This window comes from Salmo trutta, chromosome 19 (genome assembly GCF_901001165.1).
Source record: "Salmo trutta chromosome 19, fSalTru1.1, whole genome shotgun sequence".
Taxonomy (NCBI): Eukaryota; Metazoa; Chordata; class Actinopteri; order Salmoniformes; family Salmonidae; genus Salmo; species Salmo trutta.
In genome coordinates this window covers 33680973-33696181 of record NC_042975.1, presented here as the reverse complement: position 1 = coordinate 33696181, position 15209 = coordinate 33680973, and the positions used below count along the sequence as shown (strand labels likewise).

Sequence of the window (15209 nt, the reverse complement as noted above, 5' to 3'; positions counted from 1 at the left end):
GGAGACTGAACGAGGTATGCTACAGGTTACAGCTTCCCCCAGATTACTGTATTAATCCCTCGTTCCATGTGTCTCTCCTCAGGCCGGTGGTGGCTGGTCCACTCCAGGAGTCTGAGGTGTGGGAGGTTCCTCCACCCCCTCTGGACATCGAGGGGGCCCCGGCGTATGCTGTTCGAGCCATCCTGGACTCGAGGCGTCGGGCGAGGGGCCTTCAGTACCTCGTGGAGTTGGAGGGGTACGGTCCGGAGGAGACGTGCTGGTGGAGGACGTCTTGGACCCTTCATTGCTGCGGGAGTTCCACCGTCTCCATCCGGATTGCCCTGCGCCTCGTCCTCCGGGTCGTCCCTGAGGTCGGTGTCGGCGCGCTGCTGAAGCCGCGCGTCAAGGGGGGGTACTGTCACGACTTCCGCCGAAGTCGGTCCCTCTCCTTGTACGGGCGGCGTTCGGCGGTCGACGTCACCGGCCTTCTAGCCATTGCCGATCCACTTTTCATTTTCCATTTGTTTTGTCTTTGTCTTACACACCTGGTTTTAATTCCCCAATTACTTGTTGTAAGAATTTCAACAAGTGATTGTATGCATCGCAAAAGTTAGAGTAGCAGTGACCCAGAGTTTTGCCAGCACGAGTGCTGCAGTCAAATGGGGACAGACAGAAGAGAACAGTCAGCAACCGTGAGGGACGACATCATGAATAACAATGAATATGGCGGTTCAAGTTTTCCTTTAATCCATTGACTTACCATTTATCTCAGAGTTAAAATGTTAGACCAACTACAGACTGGTTACTACCATGTTCTGGTAGGGTGGATGTACTATGTTTTCTGAATGTCCTGACCTAACACTGGACCCAGCTGAGGGTTGGCTGCAATGTAAATAAACAATCAATGTAATTTCTACATCCATTCAGTTGCATATTACTACTGCTGCCTGGGAGTATTGATAACTGGAGGAGAATGTTTGTAATCAGGTAGGTCCAAATCAGGGAAATGAGATAAGTCCATCCATGCACAATAGGAACAAGAACAAATCAATATCCAATTGAGGCAATCCAATAGAGCCAGCAGGAGCCACCAGGAGATAAGGCCTACATTTGTTTTGTCTTTGTCTTACACACCTGGTTTTAATTCCCCAATAACTTGTTCATTATTTAACCCTCTGTTCCCCCATGTTTGTTTGTGAGTATAATTGTTTATTGTATTGCGGTCCGTATTGTGTGGTCTTGTATTTACGACGTGTATTGTGATATATTTTGAGTAAAATTGCTTTCTTTTCTCTTATCTGCTGTCCTGTGCCTGACTCATCTCACCAGCTACACACAGACACTTTTCCACCAGATACTCAACTAGTCTAAAGAAGGCCAGGTTTATTGCTTCTTTAATCAGAACCACAGTTTTCAGCCGTGCTAACATAATTGCAGAAGGGTTTTCTAATGATCAATTGGCCTTTTGAAATGATAATCTTGGATTAGCAAACACAACGTGTCATTGGAACACAGGAGTGATGGTTACTGATAATGGGCCTCTGTATGCCTATGTAGATATTCCATAAAAAATATGCCGTTTCCAGCTACATAATCATTTACAACATTAACAATGTCTACACTGTATTTCTGATCAATTTGATGTTATTTTAATGTACAACAAATGTGCTTTTCTTTCAAAAACAAGGACATTTCTAAGTGACCCAAAACTTTTGAACGGTAGTATATGTATCCTTTAAATGTTTTGTGGAAAAGTGCCCTAAAGTCTTCCAAAATAACATATTATTTAACTTCTATGGGCTAGGTGGGACGCTAAATATCAGGGCGGAAAATTCAAAAACAACAAAATGTCAAAATTAAACTATCTCAAACATACAACTATTTTACACCATTTTAAAGATAAACTTCTCGTTAATCTAACCACATTGTCCGATTTCAAAAAGGCTTTACAGCGAAAGCAAAACATTAGATTACGTTAGGAGAGTACATAGACAAAAATAATCACACAGCCATTTTCCAAGCAAGGACATGTGTCAATAAAACCCAAAACACAGCTAAATGAAGCACTAACCTTTGACGATCTTCATCAGATGACACTCCTAGGACATTATGTTACACAATACATGTATGTTTTGTTCGATAAAGTTCATATTTATATCCAAAAACATCATTTTACATTGGCGCGTTATGTTCAGAAAATGTATTCCCACCAAAACGTCCGGTGAATGTGCACATCAATTTACAAAAATACTCATCATAAACGTTGACAAAATATATAACAGTTATTTTAAGAATTATAGATAGACTACCCCTGGATGCAACCGCTGTGTCAGATTTTAAAATTGCTTTACGGAGAAAGCACATTTTTCAATATTCTGAGTACATAGCTCAGCCATCACGGTGAGCTATTCAGACACCCGCCAAGTTCGGGGCAACCTAAACTCAGAATTAGTATTAGAAATATTCTCTTACCTTTGCTGATCTTCGTCAGAATGCACTCCCTGGACTGCTACTTCCACAAGAAATGTTGTTTTTGTTCGAAATAATCCATATTTATGTACAAATACCTCCGTTTTGTTCGTGCGTTCAGGTCACTATCCAAAGGGTAACGCGCGAGTGCGGAACGAGAGACGAAAAGTCAAAATGTTCCATTACCGTACTTAGAAGCATGTCAAACGCTGTTTAAAATCAATCTTTATGGTATTTTTAACGTAAAATTGCGATAATATTCCAACCGGACAATACCATATTCATTCAAGAAGATAAAGAAGGAGGGGCGCGCTCGCGGGACCGAGCATATCCAATCCCTTTGTTGCCAGGCAGACCACTCAGTAACTGAGTTCCTATTATCTGCCCAGTGACAGGAAAATGCTCAAACCACTTTCTGAAGGCTTTAGACAGCCAATGGAAGCCTTAGGAAGTGCAACGTCACCCCACAGACACTGTAGCTTCGATTGAGAATCAAAAGAAGAACTACAATTCTCAGACTTTCCACTTCCTGCTTGGAATTTTCTCAGGTTTTTGCCTGCCATATGAGTTCTGTTATACTTACAGACATCATTCAAACAGTTTTAGAAACTTCAGAGTGTTTTCTATCAAAATCTACTAATAATATGCATATTCTAGTTTCTGGGCCAGAGTAACTGGGCCTGTTTAAATTGGGTACGTTTTTCATCCGGCCATGAAAATACTGCCCCCTAGCCCAGACAGGTTAACTTACTTTCATTCTAATTTTCAGTATGTTACATTAAAACACTTAAAACTGTCAAATGGGTGTCCCTTAATGTCTACTAATTACAATTATATAAAATATGATACTGTATTTGGTCAATTTCAAGAAAATTGACAAGAAACCTTCCCTGTACTTACTTCCCTGTACTTACAGTGCCTTCAGAAAGTATTCATACCACTTGACTTATTCCACATTTTGTTGTTACAGCCTGAATTCAAAATAGAAAAATATTCACCCATCTACACCCAATGCCCCATAATGACAAAGTCAAAACAAAGAAATGTTTACAAATTTATGGAAAATGTTACACAAAAATATCTAATTTACATAAGTATTCACACCCCTTAGTCAATACATTAGAATCACCTTTGGCAGTGATTACATCTGTGAGTCGTTCTGAGTAAGTCTAAAAGCTTTGCACACCTGGATTGTACATTATTCTTTAAAAAATTCTTCAAGCTCTGTCAAATTGGTTGCTGATCGTTGCTCGACAGCCATTTTCAAGTCTTGCCATAGATTTTCAAGCCTATTTAAGTCAAACTGTAACTAGGCCACTCAGAAACATTCATTGCTGTCTTGGTAAGCAACTCCAGTGTATATTTGGCCTTGTGTTTTAGGTTATTGTCTTGCTGAAAGATGAATTTGTCTCCCAGTGTCTGTTGGAAAGCAGACTGAACCAGGTTTTCCTCTAGGATTTTTCCTGTGCTTAGGTCTATTCCGGTTCTTTTTAATCAACAACAAAACACTCCCTAGTCATTGCTGATGACAAGCATACACATAACATGATGCAACCACCCCCACGCATGAAAATATGAAGAGCGGTACTCAGTGACGTGTTGTGTTGGATTTGCCCCAAACATAACGCTTTGTATCAAGGACTTTTTGCAAAATAATGCATGTTTTGGAATATTTTTATTCTGTACAGGCTTCCTTCTTTTTACTCTGTCATTTAGGTTAGTATTGTGGAGTAACTACAATGTTGTTGATCCATCCTCAGTTTTCTCATTTAATAGATGCTTATCCAGAGCAATTAGGGTTAAGTGTCTTGCTCAAGGGCACTTCAACAGATATTTCACCTTGCCAGCTCAGGGATTCAAACCAGTGACCTTTTGGTTACTGGTCCAATACTCTTAACCGCTAGGCTACCTGCCACCATTAAATCGCAGCCATTAAACTCTAAATGTTTTAAAGTCACAATTGGCCTCATGGTGAAATTTCCTTCCTCTCCATCAACTGGGTTAGGAAGGACACCTGTATCTTTGTAGTGACTGGGTGTATTGATATACCATCCAAAGTGTAAATAATAACTTCACCATGCTAAAAGGGATATTCAATGTGTGATTTTGTTATTTTTTTTACCCATCTACCAATAGGTGCCCTACTTTGCGAGGCATTGTAAAACCTCCCTGGTCTTTGTGGTTGAATATGTGTTTGAAATTCACTTCTTAAATGAGGGACCTTACAGACAATTGTATGTTTGGGGTACACGGATGAGGTAATCATTCAAAAATCATGTTAAACTCTATTATTGCACTCAGAGTGAGTTCATGCAACTTATTACGTGATTTGTTAAGCACATTTTTACTCCTGAACATATTTAGGCCTGCCATAACAAAGGGGTTGAATACTTATTGACTGAAGACATTTCAGCTTTACATGTTTTATTAATTTGAAAACATTTCTATAAACATAATTCCACTTTCACATAATGGGGTATCGTGTGTAGGCCAGTGACACACCATCTCAATTTAATACATTTTAAATTCAGGCTGTAACACAACAAAATGTGGAAATAGTCAAGGGATGTGACCGTGTGAATGCTTTCTGAAGGCACTGTAGAATGTTGAAAATGAAACCATGGACATGAAGCCATTCCAGTAGAACTCTACCTTTTTGAATGGGATGTATGGGACACGATACTGAGGCTAGCATTACTTATTATACAAGCACTGTTATATAATAATAATAATAATAATATATCATTCTAATCCACAGATATCACACAATACTTTTTTCATTATTAGGAGCATGCTGAAATTTGATTTTCTCAATTGAGGGATCAACATATCAACAAACATCTGTGATTTGGACAGCATTTTGGGCACATTTTTGATTGTATTTTAAAAAACATACAGGATCCATTTGATTGTATTTCTCACAGTACCTTTAACATTTTAAGCCATCATTAGGCTTAACATACTACTTACTAATGAAGTTATGGCCAGTTCAAATTACAGAACAGTAATTCTAGGGGACATTTCCACAACATTTCTGCATGAGGTTTAAAGGACACATACATAAGATATACTTGGTTCATTGTATTGTGTTCTCCACACCACCTCAAACATTTTAAGCCATCATTGGTCTGTATTAATTTTTTTGTGGGGATATGGCTATATGAATCCTGTCCAATTAGAACCTATTATATTCTAAACTATTTTAGAGTATAATAGGTTATTAAAACTTCTACGGGATCGGTGTCCCTGTACCGGGACGGTTGATGATAACGTGCGCTAATGTGACTCGAATGACGTTTATAAGTAACAGCAAACTTTCCAGGACATAGACATGTCTTATTTTATTTATTATTTCACCTTTATTTAACCAGGTAGGCCAGTTGAGAACAATTTCTCATTTACAACTGCGACCTGGCCAAGACAGAGCAAAGCAGTGCGACACAAACAACACAGAGTTACACATGGGATAAACAAACGTACAGTCAATAACACAATAGAAAAGTCTGTATACAGTGTGTGCAAATGTAGTACGATTAGGGAGGTAAGGCAATAAATAGGCCATAGTGGCGAAATAATGAACATTTCGCAATTAAACACTGGAGTGATAGATGTGCAGAAGATGAATGTGCAAGTAGAGATACTGGGGTGCAAAGGAGCAAAAAAACACAAAAAAAACAATATGGGGATGAGGTACTTGGGTGGGCTATTTACAGATGGGCTATGTACAGGTGCAATGATTGGTAAACTGCTCTAACAGCTGATTCTTAAAGTTAGTGAGGGAGATATAAGTCTCCAGCTTCAGTGATTTTTGCAATTCTTTCCAGTCATTGGCAGCAGAGAACTGGAAGGAAAGGCGGCCAAAGGAGAAGTTGGCTTTGGGGGTGACCAGTGAAATATACCTGCTGGAGCGCATGCTACAGGTGGGGGCTGCTATGGTGACCAGTGAGCTGAAATAAGGCGGGGCTTTACCTAGCAAAGACTTATAGATGACCCGGAGCCAGCCAATGAAAGCATATAGGTTGCAGTGGTGGGTAGTATATGGGGCTTTGGTGACAAAACGGATGGCACTGTGATAGACTACATCCAATTTGCTGAATAGGGTGTTGGAGGCTATTTTGTAAATGACATTGTCGAAGTCAAGGAACGGTAGGATAGTCAGTTTTACGAGGGTATGTTTGGCAGCATGAGTGAAGGATGCTTTGTTGTGAAATAGGAAGCCGATTCTAGATTTAATTTTTGATTGGAGATGCTTAATGTGAGTCTGGAAGGAGAGTTTACAGTCTAACCAGACACCTAGGTATTTGTAGTTGTCCACATATTCTTATATGTGCAGAAAGCTTAAATTATTGTTAATCTAACTGCACTGTCCAATTTACAGTAGCTATTACAGTGAAAAAAGACCATGCTATTGTTTGAGGAGAGTGCACAACAAAAACAAAAAATGTATCACGGCAACTGGTGTGATACATTCACCTCTGAAGGTAAATAATGTACTTACATTCAGTAATCAAATCAAAATTAACTCAAATGTATTTATATAGCCCTTCTTACATCAGCTGATATCTCAAAGTGCTGTACAGAAACCCAGCCTAAAACCCCAAACAGCAAGCAATGCAGGTGTAGAAGCACGGTGGCTAGGAAAAACTCCCTAGAAAGGCCAAAACCTAGGAAGAAACCTAGAGAGGAACCAGGCTACGAGGGGTGGCCAGTCCTCTTCTGGCTGTGCCGGGTGGAGATTATAACAGAACATGGCCAAGATGTTCAAATGTTCATAAATGACCAGCATTGTCAAATAATAATAATCACAGTAGTTGTCGAGGGTGCAACAGGCCAGCACCTCAGGAGTAAATGTCAGTTGGCTTTTCATAGCTGATCATTGAGAGTATCTCTACCGCTCCTGCTGTCTCTAGAGAGTTGAAAGCAGCAGGTCTGGGACAGGTAGCACGTCCAGTGAACAGGTCAGGGTTCTATAGCCGCAGGCAGAACAGTTGAAACTGGAGCAGCAGCATGGCCAGGTGGACTGGGGACAGCAAGGAGTCATCATGCCAGGTAGTCCTGAGGCATGGTCCTAGGGCTCAGGTCCTCTCAGGAGTAAATGTAATCTTGCTCTGATTTGTCATCCTGAAGGTACCAGAGATAAAATGTAGCATAGTTTTGTTTGATAAAATCTGGGTTCTACAGTTTGAACCCCTGCTGTCTCTGGCTCCACACCACCCCGCCCGGCCATCTAGATGTGTGAAAGTTAGTGTATAAGCTAATGATCCATCATGTATGATATTCCTGGGAGTGTGGAAATTCACATTTTGTTTTACCATATTATTTATGTATGTTCTCTATAGTTATGCACTTGAAAATGTATCAATTGACCATTTTGGCACATTTAGGCAGACTTGATACAAAATACTGTGCAGTATTGCAATGCTTTACTAGATCAATCTGAAACTTTGCACACACTGCTTCCATCTAGTGGCCAAAATCTAAATTGCACCTAAACTGCAATATATTATGGCCTTTCTCTTGCATTTCAAAGATGATAAAACAAAAATAGAAAACGCATGTTTTTTTGTTTGTTTTATTTTTTTACCAGATCTAATGTGTTATATTCTCCTACATTAACTTCACATTTCCACAAACTTCAAAGTGTTTCCATTGAAATGGTATCAAGAATCTGCATATCCTTGCTTCAGGTCCTGAGCTTCAGGCAGTTAGATTTGGGTATGTCGTTTTAGGCGGAAATTTAAAAAAAGGGTCCGATCCTTAAGAGGTTTTAAATCTGCAATGGCAGTATAGCTAGACATCTTCATGTCGTAGTTTACTGACGTTGTGTAAAGACTGAACGATATCGTCGTAACTGGTTACCTGTCTTTCTGCTGACATTTCGTATTGCTATGGGATTTTACCTAAAGTGATGTGTTTAGGGCAGGTTTTCTGTCACATTTCTTAAAATTTGCACAAAACAGAATATCGTATTATATATCATTGCAATTGGTAGACTTCAGGAAACAGCCATATACTTTTTTAGTGTTTACATGTAAACTATTGGAACTAGTCATGAAAACATTTACAAAAACAATAAGTTGGCACACTCGTTTTTACCCCTTTTCAACTAACATCTTTAAGGATATGTATGTATGGCATCTTTCTACCATTTGATGGTGTATTCCAGACCCCTCTCAAACATTTTAAGCCATCCTTGGGCTGTATGTTATCATTATTTATGGAGATATGGACATGTGAATTGTATTCTTGCAGCTGGTTGGCGGCTGTACAAAAGTCCTAAGAATGGAGCAGCATACTACTGAGATGAACTTGATCAACCAAGTTGATTTCACCTGTTGACTCTCTCAATGCCACACACTTGTCATTAATTATCAGGACTGTCCTGATAGGCTCATTCACACCTTTAGTTTGTATTTAGATCCTGTCAAGCCATTCTAGTTGTGTGTGTCCAAGTTAAGAGTAAGTTTGTGTCCTGTTTTCAATGTATATTTTAGTTGTCATAACGTAAGATGTCCCATAATTTCCTTATTTGAGCTGTATCGGTTTAATAGCTTCACCCTTATCAGCTTTACCTTTTATATTATGCAACCTGCTTATGTCTCTCCTTTGCAGAACGACACACAAATCCAACTTTACTATGTCCAACCAAAAGTCCTTAATAAATGTGAACTTTGGTACTGTCTTTGTCGTCTGCTTGCTCTCACTGGAGCCGAGTACCCCTGGAGACATCTATCTTAGCCTATTTTTCAGCAGCTATATTGGAAATGACAGCTGGGGGTAATGGACAAAATCTGCTATGGCACTATAGCCAAAAATACTTATTTAGACATGCTCTAGCTGGGTGTGAAATTTGGTGGCTCTGTCAGTCTACAATTTTTTTCACCTTGCCACTGGACTATGGTCAACATGACCCCTATTAAGGTCTTAGGAGTACTTTATGATCAGAATTGTCTATATTTGTGGAGTTTAACATTACAAAGTCATTTTTATGTTTGGCATGATTATCCTTTATAAAGCATTGCATGCCTCTAATTGCACTTGCGTGGCATACAGTTGAGCAGACACGTTTTTAGGATTCCACACATGGGGCAACTTTTTAGCACGGTCTGGGGAAAAAATGGCTTTTATAAACTAAATTCTGCGTTTACATTATAAACATTAGCTGAGTATTTTTATTTTATACCACACAAATGGCCCAATGCAGGCTACTGTGTGACTCGCTATTCAGGAAGGATGCAATTTTTAATCAGTGACACAATCTCAATTGAATCTCTTTAATTCAGGCTGTCACACACAATATGGAAAAAGTCAAGGGGTGTGAATACTCTCTGAAGGCACTGTGTATATAGTGTAGGCTACAAAATAAACTGACTCGCCCATTGAAGATGAAGCGAAGGTTACTCACCGGTGATGGCTGATGCGCCCATGCCAATATCTCAAGATAAGCTACTTTGAAAAAGAGTGCTGTTTGCTCAGAATCACTCAAAAGTTGAGGAAAAACAGTATTTTCAGCAGTAGGCATTTGCTTTCCAAATGGTAGGCCTATGTTTTCTCGCGATTGTATTTTGAAATGTGTGAAAGGCAAGGTGACAGCTGCAACCAACCATAGAAATATAATGCATAGATGGCAGTTTCCATTCAAGTCCGGACAGCCAGCCAATGCTAGTGTACCCATGAGTTTAACAGCCTTCTATGGATGATATCTATGGCCACAACACAACAAGCTGGTCTATATTTGGCATGTGTTCTGCCCAAATTGCAGCCTCACCGAGTTCCAACTAAGTGCATGTGATAAAACTTATAAAATGTATTTTTTGAAGCTATTGATCCTCTGTAGCTAAATGATGCTCTCTGGTGTAGTATTTTGAATTCTTTTATGTCTGTTCAGACAGGAGTTATGTCATTTTGGGGGAAAATAAAATGTAAAGCCTAATTTTGGCAAAATTATTTCTGCAGCACCCCTAGCAAATCAAATTTATTTATATAGCCCTTCTTACATCAGCTGATATCTCAAAGTGCTGTACAGAAACCCAGCCTAAAACCCCAAACAGCAAGCAATGCAGGTGTAGAAGCACGGTGGCTAGGAAAAACTCCCTAGAAAGGCCAAAACCAAGGAAGAAACCTAGAGAGGAACCAGGCTATGAGGGGTGGCCAGTCCTCTTCTGGCTGTGCCGGGTGGAGATTATAACAGCACATGGCCTAGATGTTCAAATGTTCATAAATGACCAGCATTGTCAAATAAAATAATCATAGTAGTTGTCGAGGGTGCAACAAGTCAGTAACACAAGAGTAAGTGTCAGTTGGCTTTTTCATAGCCAATCTTTGAGAGTATCTCTACCGCTCCTGCAGGTAGCACGTTCGGTGAATAGGTCAGGGTTCCAGCAGGTCTGGGACAACAGGTCTGGGACGGGTAGCACGTCCGGTGAACAGGTCAGGGTTCCATAGCTGCAGGCAGAACAGTTGGAACTAGAGCAGCAGCACGGCCAGGTGAACTGGGGACAGCAAGGAGTCATCAAGCCAGGTAGTCCTGAGGCATGGTCCTAGGGCTCAGGTCTTCCGAGAGAGAGAAAGAAAGAAAGAGAAAGAGAGAATTAGAGAGAGCATATTTAAATTCACACAGGACACCGGAAAAGACAAGAGAAATACTCCAGATGTGACAGACTGAACCTAGCCCCCCGACACATAAACTACTGCAGCATAAATACTGGAGGCTGAGACAGGAGGGGTCAGGAGACACTGTGGCCCCATTCGATGAAACCCCCGGACAGGGCCAAACAGGTAGGATATAACCCCACCCACTTTGCCAAAGCACAGCCTCCACACCACTGCAGGGATATCTCCAACCACCAACATACCATCCCGGGACAAGGCTGAGTATAGCCCACAAAGCACCCTTACTTCCCATGGCTATGTCTGTCTGGGGAGTTGTGTAAACTTGAATCAGTTGTATTTAACCAGGTTGACCCATTGAGGTATATGGAAGAGGAAGTATTGGCACACTGGGCAAAAATTTCTATATGGTTTTATATTATGGCAAACTGAGTGTGAATTAGTCCACATCCAAACTGTCTTTGGCACTAAGGTTCAACCATGCAAGGTAAATGTGACAAACTCTAACTGATTTATGCACTAAGGCCTGCCTTTCAACAATCCACCATGACCACAGGGCTCCATAACTTTGTTAGGTTAAGAGCTTGTCCACCCACAGCCACAGCACTGCCACATTTAGATCTATTGTGCCAGCTAGCGCTGTTGTTGGCCTCATAAAATCAGCATGATTGAATCAGCGGTTTATGAAAGTGAGCTGAAGTGCTCACAGAGAATCCTCCTCCTTCCTTTAAGGTCATAAAAACAACAGCTGGGTCCTTTGGAACTCTCACTGCTTCAGCCATTCAGTTATCTACCAGGCTGATGGGCTGGGCTTAGGGCTATTCTCACTGCTTCAGCCATTCAGTTATCTACCAGACTGATGGGGTGGGCTTAGGGCTATTCTCACTGCTTCAGCCATTCAGTTATCTACCAGGGTGATGGGCTGGGCTTAGGGCTATTCTCACTGCTTCAGCCTTTCAGTTATCTACCAGGCTGATGGGCTGGGCTTAGGGCTATTCCCACTGCTTCAGCCTTTCAGTTATCTATCAGGCTGATGGGCTGGGCTTAGGGCTATTCTCACTGCTTCAGCCATTCAGTTATCTATCAGGCTGATGGGCTGGGCTTAGGGCTATTCTCACTGCTTCAGCCATTCAGTTATCTACCAGGGTGATGGGCTGGGCTTAGGGCTATTCTCACTGCTTCAGCCATTCAATTATCTACCAGGCTGATGGGCTGGGCTTAGGGCTATTCTCACTGCTTCAGCCATTCAGTTATCTACCAGGGTGATGGGCTGGGCTTAGGGCTATTCTCACTGCTTCAGCCATTCAGTTATCTACCAAGCTGATGGGCTGGGCTTAGGGCTATTCTCACTGCTTCAGCCATTCAGTTATCTACCAGGCTGATGGGCTGGGCTTAGGGCTATTCTCACTGCTTCAGCCATTCAGTTATCTACCAAGCTGATGGGCTGGGCTTAGGGCTATTCTCACTGCTTCAGCCATTCAGTTATCTACCAGGCTGATGGGGTGGGCTTAGGGCTATTCTCACTGCTTCAGCCATTCAGTTATCTACCAGGCTGATGGGCTGGGCTTAGGGCTATATCAATGTTAAAATGTATTCTCTTCTGTGGTGTTACCCCATACAGTAGGTCCATTTATGTAATGGCATGTACATTATGCAATGTGTCTGTGGACAATATTGAGAAGTGTCATTACCCGAGACAGAGGTTTGTCATTTTTTGAAAACATGATGGTACAGCAATTTCCTATAAGAGTCTTCCATCATTATCAGTGTAATATTTACATTATTGTGGGATTTTTTGTTAAAACAGAACTTAATCCTATTAAATAATTGCTGTATTTATATTTAAAAAAAGTACAATTCCAGCCTCCATTCCATTCACCAATTGTTTATTGTAATACGCAGCATCGTGTCATTGTGAAGGTATGGATGTACCAGAGGAAGTATGTCAGATTGTTTTGACAGGGTCAAATCCAGTGAAGTATGATGTAATCAAATAAGCGCTTTCTAATTTCCATACCAAGGACAATACCATGACTAATATGAAGTTTCAGAGCGCAACATAAGCATGGGAAATATTAATGACTATTTCAGAGTTGTAGTTTCCAAAAGCCTTGGGATGTAAAACATATTCAGTATAGTCAGCATGCATCTGTATATCTCAGTGCTTTCTAATCTGAGTTGACATTTCAGCTGCATCTACTAAGCAATGGTGCAGCATAACAATGCTGTTTGGACTAATGAAGCAATTAAACAGGATGGTTGGCATGTTTTCTTTCTTAAAATAAATACACTAATCCACACATACAAGGACGTTTTATCTCCCAACCTAGGTCTCACAGTGTATTTCCTCAATATAATAGCAGAACTATCCTTACATTCACTGTATTATGTTAAAACATTCCAGAACATTCCATATGAGACCTTGATTTTGATGTGAGGACAGATTGCAGTGGATCAGTGTGCAGAGATGTGCAGGCTAATGGTCTCCCCGGAGACTGACTAGAACAGTGGACTAACTAACTAAGGGCCTATGGAACATGTGTTCTCCATCTCAGGGGACTCGGTGGCATTGATAGAAGGCTCCTACAGATGTCAGATCTTAAATCGACCCCTTTTGCTGCAGGACGAATATAATCCTACAGCAGGAGGATTTGAATAGCTAAAGAAAAATGTAGAATCGCTGCCAGGGGGCAGCTGGAAGCGGTGTTTGTTTACAATGTAGTACTGTACCTACCATATGTAGGGCACATGCAGGCTACAGTGCACCATGTGTGAATTCTTATGTGGATTATAATACATCTACATATTTTTAAGCGAAATAGGTATTTTTTGTTTTTTGCAATCAACAGTAGGTTTAGAGGGATACTTCAGGATTTTGGCAATGAGGCCATTCCCCAGAGTCAGATTAACTTGTGGATTAACCATTAACCATTTTTATGCCTCTGTGTCAAGTATGAAGTAAATTGGAGGTAGTTTCGCAAGCCAATGCTAACTAGCGTTAGAACAATGACTGGAAGTCTATGGGTATCTGCTAGCATGTTAGCAGACACCATAGACTTCCAGTCATGATACTAATGTTAGTTATCAATTTTGCTAGCGCTAGTTAGCAACTTCCTTTACACAGAGACATAAAAGGTCATTTGAATGGACCTAGGCCTTAGCGTTTGAGCAAGCGAGCCCTGATCCCAATGACTCAACTGCCCCCGCATGGAGTGAAAGAGAACTGCTCATTTTCAGGGACTCATGAGGCTCATTTGAATTTCCTGATGCAGCAGGAAAATTCTTAGCAACAATGAGTGATCAAGTTATGATAAGACATATGTGAGAGATTTCATAGCTACAACTCAACCCTACATTGGTGGTAAACATAACATAATCAGGAGAAATTATGACAAACAAATATACAGGAATCCCTAGAGCAACATATATCTGAAAAGCTTTACAGATGAGTTGACGGAAGCAAGAATCCTCTGTAGGCACTTGAGGTCTGTAGAGACTGACTGACATTTCAGTGGAAAGTTCAAACCTTTCCAGCTCCTGATGACTCCAGATGGGTAATGAGGAGACATGTTGAGCACAGGGTGGTTGGTCCTGGTGGGAGGGAGGGGCTGTGGAGGGCTGGCCTTAGAGTTGAGGACGAGGCAGCACTAGTTGAGCCCAGATTCCCACCCGGAATCTTGCACAACGACAATCTTGCATAATGTTGTGCTGTCTCTTTTTCTTCTTTTTCTCATTCACCTTCCATTTTCACAGCTAATATTTAATTGCAAACTAATGCATAACTATACAAAAGTATGTGGACATCCCTTCAAATTAGCGACTTTGGCTATTTCAGCCACACCCGTTGATGACAGGTGTATATAATTGAGCAACCATGCAATCTCCATAGACAAACATTGCCAGTAGAATGGCCTTACTAAAGAGCTCAGTGACTTTCAAACGTGGCACCGTCATTGGATGCCACCTTTCCAACAAGTCAATTCGTCAAATGTCTGCCCTGCTAGAGCTGCCCCAGTCAGCTATAAGTGCTGTTATTGTGAAATGGAAACGTCTAGGAGCAACATCGGCTCAGCCGCGAAGTGACAGGCCACACAAGCTCACAGAACGTGACCGTCGAGTGCTGAATCACGTAGTGCGTAAAAATCATCCGT

At 41.0% G+C, this 15209-nt stretch overlaps 1 protein-coding gene across 1 annotated transcript in view; it reads left to right on the top strand.

The window, feature by feature from the left end:
* LOC115153739 (uncharacterized) overlaps positions 1 to 14015 on the top strand; it is a 42245-nt gene extending 28230 nt beyond the window's left edge. Inside the window, exon 4 of the mRNA XM_029699327.1 lies at positions 14011 to 14015. Coding sequence (XP_029555187.1) covers positions 14011 to 14015 — 5 coding nt within the window. The remainder of the gene's footprint in view (positions 1 to 14010) is intronic.
* Positions 14016 to 15209: the final 1194 nt, after the last annotated feature.